This window comes from Eubalaena glacialis, chromosome 2 (assembly GCF_028564815.1).
Source record: "Eubalaena glacialis isolate mEubGla1 chromosome 2, mEubGla1.1.hap2.+ XY, whole genome shotgun sequence".
Classification (NCBI taxonomy): Eukaryota; Metazoa; Chordata; class Mammalia; order Artiodactyla; family Balaenidae; genus Eubalaena; species Eubalaena glacialis.
In genome coordinates, this window is record NC_083717.1 from 50,868,735 (window position 1) to 50,888,978 (window position 20,244).

Consider the following 20,244-nt stretch of genomic DNA (forward strand, 5'->3'; position numbering starts at 1 on the left):
TTATTTCTCCTTTTTAAAAAATTAAACTTTTTACTTTGAGATAATGGTAGACACACGTAATCATAAGAAATAATATGTAAACATCCTTGTGTACTCTTTTAGGTTCTGCCAGTGTTCATGTCTTGTATAACTACAGTATAAGATCACCGCCAGGAAATTGACATTGCTACAATCCACTGATATTATTCAGTTTTCATCATTTTCTACCCTTTTATAATCACATTCCCCCTGTCCCCCAAACCCTGGCAACTACTACTCTGTTCTCCATCTCTATGATTTTGTCATTTTAATTTGTTATGTTATATAAATCATATAGTATATAACATTTCAGGACTGACTCTTTTTTTCATTCAGCATAATTTCCTTGAGATCTATTTAAGTTGTTGCATGTACCAATAGTTCCTTTATGTTGTTGGGTTATATTTCACAGTATGGATGTAATGGAGTTTGTTCATCCACTCACTTATTGAAGGACATATTGGTTGTTTCCAGTTTTTAGCTATTATGAATTTTTAGCTGCTATGAACATTCACGTACATGGTTTTTTGTGTGTGAATAAGTTTTCACTTCTCTGAGACAAATGCTTAAGAATGTAATTGCTGAGTCACATGGAAATTGCATGTTTCATTTTTTAAATTGAGATATAATTTACATACCATAAAATTTTAATCATACACTTTTAAAGTGTATGGTTCAGTGGTTTTGGTATATAAACAAGGTTGAGCAGCCATTATCACTGTCTAATACAGAACATTTTCATCACCCCAAAAGAAACCCATCAATAGTCATTCCCCTCCCCCATTTCCTTGTAACTCCCTAATAGGTGTGAACTGGTATCTTGTAGTTTTCATTTGTATTTTTCTAATGACTAGTGATGTCTTTTCCTGTGCTTATTGGCCATTTGTATATTTTCTTTGGGGAAATCTATTCAAATCTGTTGTCTGTTTAAAAATTATTATCTAAGAGTGTTTTATGTATTTGGAATACTACACCCTTATCATATATATCAGCAGCCCCCAACCTTTTTGGCACCAAGGACTGGTTTTGGGGAAGACAATTTTTCCATGGACGGGGTGGGGGCAGGTGGTTCAGGTGGTAATGCAAGCGATGGGGAGCAGTGGGGAGCGGCAGATGAAGCTTCTCTTGCTCGCCTGCCGCTTACCTCCTGCTGTGCGGCCTGGTTCCTAATAGGGCACGGACTAGTACCGGTCTGCGGCCCGGGTATTGGGGACCCCTGATGTATATGATTTGCAAATATTTTCTCCCATTCTGTGGTTTATCTTTCACTTTCTTGATAAATTTTTATTTGGTTGCTTGTGTTTTGTTATCATGTCTGAGAAACTTTCTAATACAATGTCATGAAGATTTACCCCTCTTTTCTTATTTGAGTTGTATAATTGTAGCTCTTACATTTAGGTCTTTGATCCATTTTGAGTTAATTTTTGCATATGATGTGATGTAGAAGTCTGTGTTCTGTTTTTGCATGGGCTATCCAGTTATCTCACCACCATTTATTGAGAAGGCTACTCTTTCCCCATTGAATTGTCTTGGCATGTTTGTTAAAAATCCGTTGACCATAGACACATGGGCATGTTTCTGGATTTTCACTTCTGTTCCATTGATCTGTATGTCTTATCTTTTTGCCAGTACCATGCAGACTTGATTACTCTAGCTTTGTAGTAAGTTTTGAAATTGAGAAGTATGGATCCTCCAACATTATCCTTATTTTTCAAAATTGTTTTAGCTATTCGAAATTCCTTGCGTTTCCATGTGAATTTTAAGATCTACTTGTCAATTCATGCAAAAAAAAAAAAAAGCCAAATGTGATTGTTGATAACGACTACACTGAATCTTTAGATCAGTTTGTGGATTATTGCCATCTTAACAGTATTATGTCTTCTAATCCTTGAATGTGGGATATCTTTCTGTTTACTTAGGTCTTCAGTTTCCTTCAACAGTTTTAAAATTTGAACATTGAACACTTTTCAGTGTAAAAATACTGAATTTCTTCTGTTAGATTTATTCTTTCTGATGCTATTGTACATAGAACTATATTCTTAATTTCACTTTAGAATTGTTCAGTGCCTAGTATATAAAAATACAATTGATTTTTGTATATTGATATTATATCCTCCAACCTTGCCAAACTCATTTATTAGCTCTTTTTTGTTGTTGAATTCCTTGGGATTTTCTATATATAAGATCAAGTCATCTACCAATAAAGAGCTGTATTTCTTCTTTTCTGATCTGTATGCCTTTTATTTCTTTTTCTTGCTTAGTTGCCCTGGCTAGAACATAGAATGTTGAATAGAAGTGATGAGATGAGACATCTTTGTGTTTTTCTTGTGCTCAGTTACCTTAGTGGTCAGCTAATGATTAAGCAGAGATTTCCTTACCTACCTGAATCCGCTAAGTCTCCCAGTCCTTGCTGAGGGTCTCTGTGTATGTATTGTGGCATGCTTTCCCCTCTCAGCTAGGCAATTGACAACTTTGCCTTAGACTTCACTTCTTATGTAGAGCTTCAAGTCCAGCAGAGGTGAGAGCTTAGGGTCTTCTCAGGTCTTTCCTGAGCATATGTGCAGCTCTGGGCATGCATGTGACCTTCTAGATTTCTAGAAATATGCCAGAGTTTTTAAAGTTCCTCCAGAAGTCTCCTTCCCCAACTTTTTCATTTAAGGTTTTTGGTTGTCTATTGTTTGCTCCAGCTGTTATCTAGTGCCTCAGGCACCAGCGAAGTTAAACAATTGCCTGTAATTTATCTCAATTGGGGAAAGGGTTTTTGTACTGGGCAAGCTTCTAGTCAGATCAAGTTAAAAACAGCCTTGCAAATGGGGTCTTTCAGAGATCCATGAGACAGTCAAATGACAGTTCTCTGGAAATTAACTCCAACTTGGTTCTGCCCCTTTAGGTACTAGCCAGGCTACTGCAACTGAAGTGAAAAGCAAAGTGATTTTCCAGGCTTCTGTAGAGGTGGAGAGTAGGGTATAGGACTGGGGCAAGTAAAAATACCCCAAAGTTCACAGCTTAGTCTTCTTTCTGAGATTTTTGCCATTTTTCTTACATAAACCCTCCCTGTATTACTGCAAGTCTTTGGTTAATTTCCAGAATTCTGTACATGTAGCTTCTGATAATTTTTGCCAATATTATTGTTGATTTTACAAAAAAAGAATTTTTGGAGGCCCTTACTCTGCCACTTTTGATCTGAATTTGTAGTTTCATTAAAAACTGCCATATAATTTCCCAGGTTGGCTGTACCATTTTACATTCTCCCTTGGCAATGTGTGATTATTCCAGTTTCTCCACATCTCACCGGCATTATTTTGTTGTCATTATTTTTAATTTTTGTCATTCGGATAGATGTGTGGTTTTATCTAATTATGGTTTTAATTTGTATTTCTCTAATGGCTAATAACGTTAATTTAACATCTTTTCAAGTACTTGTGATCTTTATCTTCAGTGAAATGTCTGTTCATGTCTATTGCTCATTTTCTTTTTGGATATTTTTCTTTAGTTGTAAGAGTTTTAAGAGTTCTTTACATATTCTAGAAAACAGTCCTTGGTTGTATAGGTTGTTTACAGATATTTTCTCCCACTGTATAACTTCTATTTTCATGTTCTTTTGTAGAGCAGAAGTTTTACATTTTGATGAGGTCTACTTTATCAATTTTTGCTTTTATGTATCATGTTTTTAAGAAATTTAAGAACTTTGTCTAGTCCTAGGCCCTGAAGATTTTCTCCTGCTTTTTTTCTCTAAAAGTTGTATAGTTTTTTGCTTTACATTCATCTTCATAGTTCTGAAATGTGTATATTTTGCCTTCTGGAATTAGAGTTCTTGGTTGCCAGTTACTTTTTTTCTTTCCTTTCAACATTTTCACGGTGTTCATTGTCTTCTGGCTTGCATACTTTCTGAAGAGACATCTGCTGACATTCCTATATTTCTTCCTCAGTATGTAATGTGTCTTTTTTCCTTGGGCTACTTTGAAGAATTTCTGACTCTTCTATTGGTTTTCAGGGATTTGATTTTGATGTACCTTGTTGTGGTTTTCTTTTTCTTTATCCTTGACATTCATTGAGCTTCTTGGGTTTGTGTCTTTATAGTTTGCATCAAATTTGGATTTTTTAAACATATTTCTTTAGATATTTATTTCTATACCCCTATCTCTGGTCCCGGCTTCTGGGACTCTTACATGTTTGTTAGTTTAATATGGTCCCATAATCACTGACACACTGTTCAGTTCTATTCTTTTCAGTCTTTTTTTTTTTTTTTTGATGTACTTCAGTTAGGACAAATTATATTTCTCTGTCTTCAGGGTTGGTCATATTTTCTTCTTCAGTATCTAATAAGCTGTTAATCCAACCTAGTGACATTTTCACTTCGTTTGTTGTATATTTGATCTCTAGAAGCTCTATTTGGGTCTTCTTTATATGTTAACATTTCTCTCACAATGTTTAAATTTTCTTTGAGTACCCGACTATAGTTATTATAGTTGTTTTGTTTTAAAGTTCTTATTTGCTAATTCCATCATTTGTGTCATACTGGTTCCGTTTGTATTAACTGTTTTTTATCCTGGTTATTGGTCACATTTTCCTAATTCTTAGCACTTTTTGATTAGATGCTGGGCCTTATGAATACTTTATTGTGTCTACACTTTGTTGTCTTCCTTTTTGTGGTGCTTTGTTCTGGCCTGCAGTTATTTGCAATTTAGTTTGATCCTTTCATGGCCTGTCTTTATGCTTGTTAGGACAGGTCTAGAGTACTTCTACTAAAGGGATAGTTTAGCCCTATTACCCACACAGGACCTGTCTAGAATCTCGTTTAAATGCACCAAGTGATCAACAAGGATTTGGTACACTTACTGCTCAGAGCTTGAATGCTTTCTAGCCCTGTATGAGCTCTGTGGACTGTTCAGCTGATAGGTTTTCAGTTACTTTTTGACTGGAGTGCATTTTAGAATTCAGCTAAGAGTCAAAGGATCCCTTGAAGTTTTTTTTTCAGTAGTGCCCTCTCCTCCAGAACTGTACCCACAACTTCCAGCTGCCTCAGGTTCCCTGAACTCTGATATGTTTCTTCATAACTCAGTGAGACTTCCATTCTTTGTTTGGGATCCCATTTTTGTACCACAGTGCACAATTTGCCTCCAGGCATAAATCTGTGGACATTGTGTGGCTCACCTCGCTTGTTTCTTCTCTGTCAGGGAACATAGTACTAGTTGCTTCTTGTCAGTATTTGAAAATAATTGTTTCATATATTCCATCTGGTTTTCTTGCTGCTTATAGCAATTAGGTAAATCTGGTCCTTATTATTTCGTCATGGCTGGAAGTATAAGTCCTGTTCCTTTAATAAAAATTTTTTTTTTAAATTTTGGAGCAATTTTTATTTACAGAAAAGTTGTAAAGATAGTAAGTACAGAGTTCCAGTATGCCCAGGTTTCTCCTTACAATTTACATCTCCTTACATCTTACAATTTCATTGAACATTTGTCAAGACTAAGAAACTGACATTGCCATATTACTATTAAGTAAATATCTATATTTAATTTTATTAAAAAACTACCAAACCATTTTCTAAAGTGGCTGTACAGTCATGCATTCCCACCAGCAGTGAATGAGAGTTCCTGCATTATTTGAGTAGAAGAATAACATGATGAAAACCAGTTACGTCAAAACACCAACATTTTAACTACTTTGAAATTACAAAAATTAAGTAGAGAGAAGTGACTTAAAATTGCTAAGCCTTTGATTACAAATGACTTATAACAATAATAATTATAACAGTGGCATTCATGGAACTCCGTTCTAAGGGCTTTACATTTATTAATTCATTTAATCCTCACAGCATCCCTATGTTGTTGGTGCTATTATCCTCCACTTCTGTAGATTAAGAAAGTGAAAAGGTCAGTAATCTTCCCCTGGTCACATAGCTATTAAGGTACAGGCAGTCTGGCTCCAGAACCTACTCTGATCTACTCTACCAGTGATGATTCTTCATTGGCTGCACATCAGAACAACTTGAGTTGAGATGCCCTTGGACATCTATATTTTGAAGACCACTGGTGATTCTAATGTGTAGTCAGGATTGAGAACATTCTGAACTAACATTTACTGCTTTTCATTATAATGTAGATAATTTTAATATGTTAAAATATACTTTTTGATTTTAATGATAATAGTACTTTAGTTCATATTTTGACTTGGACATTTTAAGGTCCTTTTTTGTAGGTAGAATTGGAGTTGAGGCAAAAATTTTGTGGATTACTGAAAAATCAGTTATGTCTTTATTTTGGTGTCTAGGCACTCTGCCTTTTGTGTAATACATGCAAATGTGTGTGTACACTTACTTATATACAGTCTTTCAGCATAAAGAATTTTTAGAGTAATCTGTTAAAGTAGTTAGATATTTCTTCCTAAAAGTAATGTTTAAAGAATATTGATTTTAAAATACGGAAACATTTTAAAAAAAGTAAAATATGGAATCATTCTGTATACACAAAGCAAGGAATAAAATGAATCATAGAATGGTGTAATTGTTTAAATTGTGTTAGGCCCAGCAAGTTAATACCTACACAAAATTGATTTAATCCAGCATATAAAAATCTTCTTAAATTTATTAATTTTGTATCTTTCTTATTCTGTGTCATTGACATTTTAACATTTGATATTAGGCTAAAATATATAGAAGAAAAATTTTAAATTCTATTTAAAATATACTATATGAAGAGTGATTATGAGGTATAATAAATAAGACAACAGGTTTGAAAATAGTTTATCAAAATCTAGTTCTCTGGTCTCAAAATCAATGATCTAAATTTATTTTTAAAATTATTATTATGTGATTTTCATTGGTCACTGTTATTTTGCTCTGAATAGTTGGCTGCCGACCATTGCATGAAGTCTCCACCAGAGAGTGCTAAAGATATTTCAGTGGGGAATGTTATTTACTTAGACTTGCCTGGACTTGTCAGCCGGGTAGACTTTTTTTTTTTCTAAGAAAAGAATTTGATTTCTTATTTACAAAATCCTCTTGCTGTGTAATATATTCTGTACCTTGACAGTTGAATATTTCTACAGATATCGTAAATGATGAGTATTTAATTGCTTCATTTTTGGTTCTCCATACTGGCTTGAAATATCTTTGATTATTTTGTGAAGTTATCCTTTAAAAACTAAAAGTTGCATTTTCCTTTATACAATAGATGTTGACTTTTCTTTACACAATAGATGTTTTTTGAAAACCTGAATAATTTAAAATGAACTAGAGAAACTAGTAATTTGTTTTATGAGGTTGAAAAAAATACTGTGTACGTTTTAATTTTAAAATAGCAACTAAATTAGCAAATAGTTTCAATATTTGCAATTCTAGCATACAATATTATTCTCAAAGTATTATTAATTATCTGTGATGATGTGTTACACATTTAGAGTAGGGTATGAAAGAAAATCTGGTCCCTTTATATTTGATAAATCTCTAAGTGAGCATTTTACAGAGTGATTATCTAACAGAAGTACTGAATGATAACAGCTGTTTTTTCCCTTCTTTTCCTCTAGGTATCTTCACTCAAATAACATAGTTGTGGTTCCGGAAGGTAAGTGCACTTCCAGTTTTTAGTTAGGAGGTGCTATAGTTTACATAGTAGAACAGATAGTATAGTGCTATTATAGTTTATAATAGAACAGATTGTCTCTTTAAACCAATTTTGGTTGGAAAATTAGGGAATTTTAATTATAGAGCATCTTTATTAGTTTCAAAGCTTTTTTCCCTCTAATTAGTAATCCAGTTAACTGTTACGATTAAATTAAATTTAAGAAGTCTAAAATGGTTATAATGGTTAGGTAAAAATTTATTATCAGGTAAACTGTCATTGGGTAAATAATAAAATGATAACTTTTAAGTTTAATAATCCAGTTAAGCATTTTGGTTAGATAAAAAAGACTTTATATATCATTTCATGAATTATTTATTCAAGTAATTTTTACATTGTTTTAACATTTTTATTCGTGCTCTTTTTAAACGTACTTTATATCGAGGTAGAAGTGTTATCACTTCATAAAATTTAGTTTGATACTATACTCCAATAAAAATTTTAAAAAATTTTAGTTTGATATATGTTTTTACTATTATGTCAGCCGTGGAGACAGGGATATTAAGTATTAAAATATTTAAACTTGGAGTACTTGCATTAAAGTTTGGTCTTAAAACACTTGGGTCAAATTAATCTTGCTTTTACCCTTCTTTTCTCTTCGAAGCCATTGGGTCCCTTGTAAAACTACAGTGTTTGGATCTTAGTGACAATGCCTTAGAAATTGTTTGCCCAGAAATTGGTCGTCTGAGAGCTTTACGTCATCTTCGATTAGCTAATAACCAACTGCAATTCCTACCTCCAGGTAATCATAGTCTGTAGCACACGAGCTTCTTGTATATTACAAGTCTATTTTTATTAATATTTCTTACTTTGTGTCTAGGCAGTGGGCTTTGGATATATTTGTAAGTATTTGATTGTCTACTTGTTTGAAGATGACACTAAGGAATGTGGATGAAATATGACTCAGATTCTTTTCCTTGATGCAAACCTGAGAAGGTGGCATTTATGTTTTTCAGCTACAATTACTACAGTTGTGCATTGGAATCAATGCTTCTTCAAATCACTGTCCTGGTGAAATATTTGTACCAAAAGCTACTTCAGTTCTAAATTTCACATAGGAGAATTTATATGAACTTTGCATTTTCGTGTCCAAAAAGCAGATACATACAGTGTTTTCTCTCATTCTCTAGTGAGGTAAATGATGTACATTAACTTGCATTTAATGTGAAATCATACTAGAATTTAGTAGCAGAATTTAAGTTTGAGTCCTAGAATTAATTGTCAGTTCTGCCTTCTGATCATCCTATTAGATTATGATGTACCTATTGATAGTACCAAAATCCTGCATTCTCCTGAGCTACCATTAAACCCTTTGACTTTCTTACAAGGGGTATTCAGAGACCTTCCTTTGTGAACCCACACATTTGCAGATTCCTCTGTCCTGTGTCATGTCGCATATTTTTTTAAAAAGTGAAGTATGATTTAAAAAAAAACTTGTGCTTCAGGTATTACATAAAAGTTACTCTGCATTCAAAAATGAGCAAAAAAAATACAGATGTCATTCACATTGGCTGGGATTATTTCTACCTAGTAACTCAGGAATACCAACTAGTCTTTTAGTGTATCCGAGTGAAATGTGTGACTCAACCAAAATTACAAATTACTACCTGTCATAGAACTTCAGGGACATGTGAAACTGTTAAAAACTATTCATGTTAAATCCATGAATGAATTTATAATTTAAAAAATACTTTCTCCAAAGTTTTTCAAGTACAGAAATTTCTAAATGAAACACAGTAGCTGATTAATTTTTAGACTTTATGTGCTGACTTTCATATATAGGTTCAATATTGTATACAAAAATGATAATTAGTATAGCAGTTGACTCTGCTTAAAAAAATATTTTTTAACCTCATATAATGAGAGTCTTCCTTTTTCCAACTCTACTTAATACAAAAATTTTCAGTATGGTGTGGGAATATGATCTTTAAATTTTATTGTATGTAATCAGACTCAGTGGTGTTTCATCATTCTAGCTTTCATCAAGTTTATGTATTCACATACTCAGGAAATTAGATTCTCTTTCAGAGATTGTCTAGAAAATATATCAGCAAAGATAATACTTTAGATTTTCAGGGTATTTTCATATATGAAACTTACACAAGATACATTATAGAGTCAAAACACATGGATATAATACTGAATATTTTAGATTTTCATAGTATTTTCATATGTGAAGTTTATACAAGATATGTTGTAGAATCAAAATGCATAGGTATAGTACTGTATTCATAAGCCCCTTTTTCTATACATTTAAAGAACGTCTGAGTAACACAACTCTCTGTTAAAACATTGTTCTTTGTTTTCTATTTTTCTGTCTTTTCCTGTAATGTAAGAACATTTTGTGGTAAAATGTGGCCATTTCCTTCCATTATATACTCTCAGAGGTTAAGGATATACTACTAATGTCATTGACTGCTTCCTAGTAACCAGTGGAGGGTATAGGTTTCCTGACTACTTTAATATGATTTTAAATTTATATCTCACCTGTTTCATAATGGATTTGAGGCATTTACTTCTGATTTTATTTCCCTAGCTTATTTCTGTTGTTTATGTTTGGTTTTGCTTGTTTTGAAAAAATTGCATACAGTAATAGCTGTGTATTTTGAGTAGAAACTTTTGATTAAACTATGTATAGACTTTTTTTTCTAGGCCATCATAAGTAGCAATGCACTAGATCTTACTAATTTTTTGAATCACTTTATGTATCTCTTTATGAGGTAATTTCAAGTGTTATGATTTGAATGGGAGAGGGGCTAGGTATACATCCCCCAAGTGTTTGACCGTCTTTGGGGACATACTATGGAAAAGTTATTTTAACTGCAGTAAAAAATGTGAGGGACTTCCATATAGTGTCCATTTGATGACGGTAGACTCCAGTTGATATCTGATTGTTAGCCTCTTCTACCTAGTCCATGTTATTAGCATAGACTTCTTCCGTGTTATATTCCTGTGAAAGACTTAATATTTTATTATGTGTATTTTTTTTGTGGTTGAAAAACCGTTGAATGTAATTTCACATTCAGTATTTAAAATTTGAAAATTTAAGAGCAGTATTTAAAAAATTTTAAGCATTTAAAATATAAATGGATAATAGAGAGTTTTAAAATTAGGATCTAAGAATGGATTACAGGGGCTTCATGAATGCCCTCAAATTGTATGGACAGTTTGGTGTTTGTGAGTGTGTACATATTGCTGTGAAGAAGGTCCAATGTTTTTATCAGTTTCTCAAACAGATCCATGACTCATATAGTTGATTCTCTTGGGTTGTTTGCCAATACCCATTCTTTGGGAATGTCCCTTTCCCCCATTCTATTGGATTGCAGAGTACTGCCATTTTTCTACCTTGTGACATTGCTTTCTCTCCACAGTTGATTGGTCCTGGTGTAGGTACCTGACCCAAGCAGGACCATTTCTCTCCCTGGGCATTTTGAAAGAGATGGTGTGGGAGAAGGAAAGAGAACAAGAGAGAACAGGGGAGGCTGAGAAAGAAAATCAGGCTCTCTTTCTCTCTGGGCTTCTATACAATACTGTGTAATCTTGTGAGGTCTGGTAGTAGCCATGTGGACTGGGAAACAAGGAGAGAAAGATGAAGTAGATAACTAGAAAGAAGATGGAAGCAGAGACTTCCTAAGTTTTCTTTAATTTCCCAATCACTGATTCTGTTCTTAAGGCCCATAGACTTTGCGCTTAAGCTAACTCTAGTTGGCTTCTGTGAATTGTCAACAAAAGAGCTCCATGTAGCATAACTGCCCCAAAGACGTAAAACAGCCTGTCTGGGGTATAGGATTAATTGTATATTGAACTCTCCTATTTACTTAACTGTTATGCTTTGAAATTGCAAAAGCTGTTATTAATAGTAGGAAGTCCAGGGTTAGCAACAGCATGATCAGTAGTATGTCTGTGAAGTGGTTCATTCTGTCATCTGTTTTTTCCTTTTTGTAGTATGCTTTGTACCCTTTCTATTTTATTTATTTATTTATTTATTTATTTATTTATTTATTTACCTGAACTCAAGTAATTTTGGAGGAGGTACAGAGATCATTGGCGTGGGGTGATGATGGGTATAGAAATGTGAAGACAGGCTATAAAGAGTATGTTGGTAAGTCAGTATAGGGAAAGTGTACTGCCCTCTTTGGCCCCGTAGCTGGGCCTGAGAAACTGACATAAGACAGATTAACAGGAGAAAAGTATACAGATTTTATTTAGTAATTTTTACATGTACACAGGAGCCTTCATAAGAAAAATGAAGACCCAAAGAAGTGTAGTTAGAACCAAACACATATATACTAGGTTGGACAATGAGTAGTAAATTGTGAAAATGTGACAAGACAAAGGAGTTTGAGCAAAGGCAGTTATTTGTAGAAAAGTGACTAGGAAGATAAGGTTTGGTTTAACAAGGTTTGTTTGTCGTTTGGCCTCACCTCCCTGCCTCTGGTCATAAGAATGTCTTCCTTCCTCCTGGTATGGGGGTTACACCTTTTGCATGGGAATTTTATCTCCTGCTTTCAGGAAGAAGAAGGAAGCTTAGAGTGCCCTTCTTGCATCTGCTGTTTTTCAGTGCCTTTAACTTAAAATAATCAGTACACCAGGATGGCATATTTTGGAGTGGCATACTCTGAACTCCTACACCAGCCACCACAGTGGGCAACTAGAGCTTAATTCTGTGTGAAACATATCCCTCAGAATCATCCCACTAAAGTGCTGAAAGAGCTACAGTACTTCAACATCAACTTCCAAAAATTATGGTTGAGAGCTGATTGGGTGGGAGGGTGGGTGTTAATTCTCTGTTACTTCTGGCATGCTGCACATGTACACACATGGACAGAGCAGCAGCCTTCTGCAGTTTCAGAAAAGTCCTCAGCCACAGCGATATGGATACTGGTAGTGGAGCAATGGCCAGAAAACACTGAAGTGGTCCACCTAGGTGATATGTGTGGAGCTCTGACAAGTTCTCACAGACATCATGCACCATGGATGAAGAGAGGTGCTTGGTACATCTGCTTTCAAAATCTTCCAGACTTGGTCCATAGACACCAACCTGAAAGATAAGACTAATTTAATAGTTTGGGTTTAACTTGGTTCCAAATTACCTCCCCCCCAAAAAAATCTTCTGGCTAATGTTATTGAAATCATAGTCTATGGTGTAAGAACTTTGGAACCTGAAGCACTATTTTTCTGAGCAGATCCAGTCCCGCCTCCCTTTTTTTCAATAACTTTGTATATTATTTGGCAATGAGTGTTGTGGGTTTATATTTTAAATACCATATGGAAAAGGTTAAATGAATATTTTGGCTTTTTTTACTGTGATATTTTAAAATTTATTTTTAATTTTTGTTTATTTTTCACAAGTAAAAATTATACATATTTAAAGTATACAGTGTGATGTTTTGACATATGTATATATTGTGAAATGATTACTACAATCGAACTAATTAACATATTTGTCACCTCCCAAAGTTACCTTTTGTGTGAGTGTGTGGTGAGAACACTTGAGATCTACTCTCTTAGCAAACTTCAAATACACAATACACTATTATTCAGTTGCCTTTTAAAAAAAACTTTTTATTGTGGTAAATTTTAAGCACAATCAAAAGTAGACAGAATAGAATAGTAAGCCCCCATATACCCAATACCTAACTTTAACAATTATCATGGCTTTCTCCTCTCTTGTATTATTTTTCTTTTAACTTTTGTTCTTCATATTTTTGTCCTCTCTTAAAGTTGTTTTTTTTTTAAATTGGGGTAAAATTTACATACAGTGAAATGCTCAAGTGTACAATTGTGAGTTTTGATAAATGTGTATACCCATGTAACCAACATCTTATTTGAGATACAGAACATTTCCATTAACCCAGAATGTTCTCTTATGCCACTTCCAGTCAATCTGTTTGCTATAGGCAAACCCTATTCTGATTTCTCTTACCATAGATTAATTTTGTCTGTTGTTGAAAATAATATAAATGGGAACATATAGTATGTTCTCTGTTTGACTTCTTTCACTCAAAATAATGGTTTCAAGATGCATCCATGCTATTGCATGTGTCCGTAGTTCATCCTGTTTTATTGCAGAGTAGAATTCCATTGTATAAACATACAATTTATAATTTACTTTCCTCTTAATGGACATGTCAGTTTTTTCTAGCTTTGGGCTATTATCAATAAAACTAATATAAACATTCTTGTATAAGACTTTTTATGGATATATGTTTTTATTTCTCTTGGGTAAATACCTATTAGTAGAAATGTGATTCATAATATAGGTGTATGCTTAACTTTATAAGAAATTGCCCAGCAGTTTTTAAAATAGTTATACCATTTTACACTTCTCACAGAAATATATGAGAGTTCTAGTTACTCTGCATGTTTGCTAGTATTTGGTGTTGTCTGTTTTTGGCTTTGTTTGTTTATTTTAGCTGTAGTAATGGATGTGAAGTTAAATTACATTGTTTTAATTTGTATTTAATTGAATTTGTCTTTCCCTCTTGACTACTGGTATTGAGCACCTTCTAATGTATTCGTGGACTATTCCAAATCTTCTTTTTGAATTGTAGGCGGTATCTCCCTGCTTTACAGACCAGTGGCCAGATTTAGGTTGCTGAAGAATTCTCTTTGCTCTCTAGTTCTGCCCCTTGCTTTCTGTGCCTTGAGAGCTCTTTTAGCCCTGCTGCCCCATCGTTGACCTGTGTATGGCTGCCCTGTACTCTGAAGGTGGGTCTTGCCTCTGTAAAGTTTCTCTTGGCTTTCCTGTTATCTTCCATTCCTCAAGTCTTCCTTAGCTCAAAGCCTAGAGGACTTTGGGGAGATGATCTCAGCTCTCTTCTCTTGCCCCCATTTTTGGTGAAAACTAGTGGAAAAGAGTTAGTGTGAAGGGGGGCCAGGTAGTTCATACAGCCTCTCTCTGTGTCTGGGGCTGCTCTGGATTCTATGCTGGTATGCCAGTCCACACATAGCCCTTCAAAGTTAGACTGGTTTCTTTTTAGCGCTTGTCTGTGGCAGATTCCTTGTCTTCCCATTACAGTCAAGGGTGATAGCAACTGGAAATCTCTTCTGTTTTAAAATGAGCTTATCACTTTTTGGAGTTGATTTTGGTTTCTGGGTGTCCTCAGTCTCTGAAAAATTTTAGAAACTATAATTATGTAGCTTATCCAACTTCTTTTCATGGTTAGGGTGTAAGTGACAACTCTTTTGACTTTTTATTTTCTTATTGGCATTAAGTTCTCCTCCCTCACAGGCTACCACAATTTGGTTTTTGTTCCTCTCTACCTTTCTTTCTCTACCTACTTTCTGTCTTCTTTTGGATTACTTGAGTATGTTTTAGTGTTCCATTTTATTTCCTCTACTGGTTTTTCTTTACAGTTTACAATATGCACCCTTAACTTATTACAGCTTACTTAGGATACTGTACCACTTAATATAAATTTTAAGAACCTTCCAGGGACTTCCCTAGTCGTCCAATGGTTAAGAATCCACTTTCCAGTGCCGGGGATGCGGGTTTGATCCCTGGTCGGGGAACTAAGATCCCACATGCCGTAGGGCTACGGAGCCTGCATGCCACAACTAGAGAGCCCACGCGCTCTGGAGCCCGTGTGCCACAACTACAGAGCCCACGTGCTCTGGAGCCAGCATGCCACAACTAGAAGTCTTTGTGCTGCAATGAGGAGCCCATGTGCCGCAACTAAGACCTGAAGCAGCCAAAAATAAATGAATAAATAAATAAATATTAAAAAAAAGAACCTTCCAGTAGTATACTTCCATTTACCCTCCTTCCTTTGTGTTATTGTATCATGTATTTTATATCTATATATGTTATGAACCCTACAATATAATGTTTATTTTGCAATGGTCAGTTATCTTTAAAGGAAATCACAATAATTTTTAAAAAAGATATTCTTTGTATTTACCCATATATTTATCATTTCCTGTGCTCTTCATTCTTTCTTGTAGATCTCTTTTTTATTTGGTATCATTTCTCTTCAGCCTAAAGTATTGATACTTTCTTTACTATTCCTTGTAGTGCAGTTCTACTGTCATAGTTCTACTGAACTGTGTCAGTTTCTCTTAATGCAAAAATGTCTATTTCACCTTTGACTTTGAAGCATATTTTCTCAGGATATAGGAGTCTGGGTTGACAATTTTTTTTAGCACTTTTAAAGACAGCTTTCCATTGTCTTCTGATCCCATTGTTACTGATGAGAAGTCAGTTGTAATTTGTATCATTGTTACCCCATATATGTCTTCTTCTATGGCTATATTAAAATTTTTCTCTTTATCTTTGGTGTTAGCAGTTTGTCTATGATGTACCATGATGTAGGATTTTTTATATTTATCCTGCAAGGGCTTTTCTTGATTCCCAAATTGGGAAGTTTCCTGTTACCTGTTATTATTTCTTTATATATTTTTCTGCCCCACATTTTTTTTTTTTCTTTCAAGAACTCCAGTTACACACATTAGATCATTTGATAATGTTTCACAGGTCACTGAGGCTTTGTTCTTTTTTTAATCTTTTTTTTTCCTCCTTATCTAGAGGTTGGATGATACCTGTGTATCTGTCTTCTACTCCAGTAACTTCTTTTGTGATCTCGCATATGTTGTTTATTAAGCCCCTCTTCACCCTCTCACAGCTTTTTCCTCTTTGGTACCTTGTCTTGCATTTTCCAGCTGCTTCAGCCTCCCAAACTGTGATCTCTGTCTCTTTAGCACTGTGAGACTGCAAGGTTCTACTTGGGTTCCACTTCCCTGTGTTGTGGGCAAGAAAGCCTTGTCCAGCTTGGGACACAAGGGGTGTTTACCTTATTTCAATGATCAGAGTCCTTTGTTTCCTGTTTGTTGCTTGAAAGCAGTTGCCTCATATATTTTTGACTAGTTTTATTGCTATATTTTGGTGGGAGGCAAGTCTGGTATCAGTGTCCCTGTCATATCTGGAAGTGGAAGTCCTATTAGATGTTCTTTGATTTCTCATCTGATTGCTTACCTGCATTCTTCTATATATATAACTTGTATGCCATTTAAACATTTATATGTTGCCTTCTGCTACTTCCAGTATCAAAACTATAACATTATTTGTTACAGAATAAATTTAAACTCATTTTCTTCCAAAGGCTTTTTCTAACTTAAGTAAAATTACATTATCTATTATGAAGGGAAGTACAGTGTACTTACAAATAAAGGAGTACTGGAGAAAGATTTCCATCAGTGCAGAGCAACTTGCCAAATACTTTGTGATTCACCATTGGCCACAAAGGCCAATGAATATTAGAAGAATCAGAAAATCCAGCTGCCCCTTGATAGTAAAGAGAATCCTGATGCTGTGATTCACTATAAACTCTGTGAATTCCCATGAGAGAAGATTATGGTAGCAGACAAACAACAAAATGTAACTAGGAGTCAGAAAAGATGTTGCTTACATCTGCTATATAAATCAGCCTGTTTTTTTTTTTAAATGGTTTTATCTTTGAAAAATTGTTCTGCATACCAAAAAGGGAAGGATTTTTTAGCCCAAATTGAAAACGTTAAAGCAGTCTAGGGGCTTCCCTGGTGGTGCAGTGGTTAAGAATCTGCCTGCCAATGCAGGGGACATGGGTTCGAGCCAGGTCTGGGAAGATCCCACATGCCGCGGAGCAACTAAGCCCGTACGCCACAACAACTGAGCCTGCGCTGTAGAGCCCACGTGCCACAACTACTGAGTCCACATGCCATAACTATTGAAGCCTGCGTGCCTAGAGCCCGTGCTCCACAACAAGAGAAGCCACCACAATGAGAAGCCCATGCACTGCAACGAAGAGTAGCCCCCGCTCAACGCAACTAAAGAAAGCCCGCGTGCAGCAGCGAAGACCTAATGCAGCCAAAAATAAATAAATAAATAAATTTATAAAAAAAGAAAAGCAGTCTATGTTGTACTTAAATGGATAAAAGCATGCAAAAACAGAAATACATACTACATATAACTAGCATGAATTGTTCTAAAACTCAGGCTTCAAGTATGGTCAAGTTTATCATTTTTTCTTAAAATTTATTTTTCCTCCAGTTGAGCCTCTGTTGCTTTATTAAAATGAAATTTAGTATCTCTTCTTAGCTCTGGCCTGTTGCCACCAAATTATTCTGAAATCTTTATGCTCACTGGTCTAATGTGGAGTTTGGGGTCAGCCTTCTTCCTACAGAGGACAGGCTTCCTAGGAAGCCCAATCACTCTAGAGCTTCCCCTGTTGCTTGCTGCCCACCTGCTGAAAATTCTTTGGCATAGTCTGACAGATAGTAGTGCAGGCTGCTGTGACTCTTCAGAGGTGCTGACCCCGCTCCTGTAGGTACAGGCCTGGTCAGAGGTGCTCCACGTTTGCATTCCGTGGGTTTCAGTTTCTAGGAATGATGGGTGGCCCCAGGAACACTGGGTCAGCCCTGGTTTCACTGTGCCTGTGTTCTCTTTCTTTTTTAGTGATCAACTGAAAGGGAGAAGAGAGCAGCTTTCTTTTTGAATCCTCAAAGCACAAAGGATCTTACTGTGCCACTGCCGCCAAATAATCAAGGTTGTTCACCCCCGTATTACCCTCCTTGGGTGGATACCATAGTAATTCAGGGTGATTTACCCTCCTAGTGAGACAGCTTTTCACTGATTCCACATCAGTACTGGCAAAATAACTAGCTAGCACTTTTCTCACTAAAAAAATGTAAATAAATAATCTCTGGCAGAGTCCCATCTGGTGTTACCAGGCTATATATGTATAGTCATCAATATATGTAAATAGATTTTCTCTATTTTACAGGGTTATCTACATGACCTGGGGCACTTACTGTTTCACCTAATCAACAGAAAAGTATTTGTTGGTTCAAAATACCATGCTATGTACTAGAGGAACTGGGGACAGGGAAGGGGTACAAAATCCAGAGCCAGGTTTCAAAGGAGCTTATAATATTTTATTGTCAAATAGTTTAAACTATGAACTTCCAAAGAAGAGACTAGGTGGAGGGCTTCCCTGGTGGCGCAGTGGTTAGGAATCCACCTGCCAGTGCAGGGGACACGGGATCGAGCCCTGGTCTGGGAAGATCCCACATGCCGCGGAGCGGCTAAGCCCGTGTGCCACAACTGCTGAACCTACGCTCTAGAGCCTGCGAGCCACAACTAATGAGCCCGCGTGCCACAACTACTGAAGCCTGCAAGCCTAGAGCCTGTGCTCTGCAACAAGAGAAGCCACTGCAATGAGAAGCCTGTGCACCACAACAAAGAGTAGCCCTCGCTCGCCGCAGCTAGAGAAAGCCCGCGCGCAGCAACGAAGACCTAATGCAGCCAAAAATAAATAAATTTATTAAAAAAAAAAAAAAAGACTAGGTGGAGAAGAGAAAGAAGTATCGAGTGTGTTAGTAGTTGGTCATTATCTTGGTAGTGTGCCAAGTGGTTCAGATATCCATTTTGGCAACTAATGGATATAGGGATAAAAATCTAGCAATCTACCTACCCTCAGTTTGCTAGGTGACCACTGAATAAATGAATAAATGTCTACCAGAGTCCTAAACTTATATTCATAACCTGTTCTTTCTGTGTCTCTTACAGACTTCCATCTACTTTATTAGTCTCTTTGTAACACATATAGTACTTTATTCGTAAAGTTAACTTTATACTATATAGTTAAACATATATTAGTAACTTTATAGTATTATATAGATTTTTAATTCAGACTTTTACATAAAATTATTTTGGTGTACTAGATTAGATAAAACAGATTTATCAGAAAAAAATTCTGTCAATACTATTACGTATTATAAAATCTGTTTACAAATAGAGTTAAAACTTAAAATTGTATTTTAAAACTCTTACAAGTTTTGAAAATTGGGCAAAAGTCTTAGAATCAAAATGACCATTAAAATTCTTCTAAAAGAAAAAAAATTGTTTTCTGGACTATGCATCCTTCTCAGTGCAAATAAATACAGAAAATGCTCCTTTTTAGGAAAGGTGTGAAGGGAAGTGGTGGAAAACTTCCCAAATGTCAGAAACACAAAAGTTCATTCTGATGATACTTTTAAAAAAAAGCAAAAGGAGAAAAGTCCCTCAGACTTGGAAAGCCTCTCCCATCATACTATTGGCTAAGGCATGTTGAATTCCTTTCTGTGGCCCATTCCTTTGTGAAAAGATTTCAAAGCAGCTAATATCATCACAGCAGTGATCTAATTTGAAATCTTTTAAGGGGAATACTGCCAAATTCACTTCACACGCAGTGCTGCTTCTCTTCCCTTTCTGTACACAATTTTCTACTCCATGGTCTATTACAAGCTTGGTGCTGTATGGGAACCTTGAAGACAGTACTGAGGTCAGTGAAGAGAGTTTAAAGAGAAGTCAGGCATGATGTGAGGGACTGAGATGATGTTTACGTGGTGTGCAAGAGCAGATGACTTGGAGTTGGATATTTTCCATTATTTTGTCTTTGAAATGTATCTGTCTCATAGTCTATCATCCACACTGCTTCCAGGATTATCCTTCTAAAATACAGATTTGGTAAACTACTTCCCCAATTAAAATCCTTCGAGGATTATTTCAATCCTTCATTGAAATAATTTGCTAAAAGTGTGTGGTTGCCGGAATAGAAGCCCGTGTTGGGTAATAATCATTTGTTTA

At 35.4% G+C, this 20,244-nt stretch overlaps 1 protein-coding gene across 3 annotated transcripts in view; it reads left to right on the top strand.

The window, feature by feature from the left end:
- The window catches only part of LRRC28 (leucine rich repeat containing 28), a 174,347-nt gene that overhangs the window by 25,436 nt on the left and 128,667 nt on the right, over nt 1–20,244 (top strand). For all 3 annotated transcript variants that reach the window (XM_061181811.1, XM_061181810.1, XM_061181813.1), the window contains 2 exons: nt 7,546–7,583; nt 8,245–8,382. In XM_061181811.1, the coding sequence (XP_061037794.1) occupies nt 7,546–7,583; nt 8,245–8,382 (176 nt within the window). The remainder of the gene's footprint in view (nt 1–7,545; nt 7,584–8,244; nt 8,383–20,244) is intronic.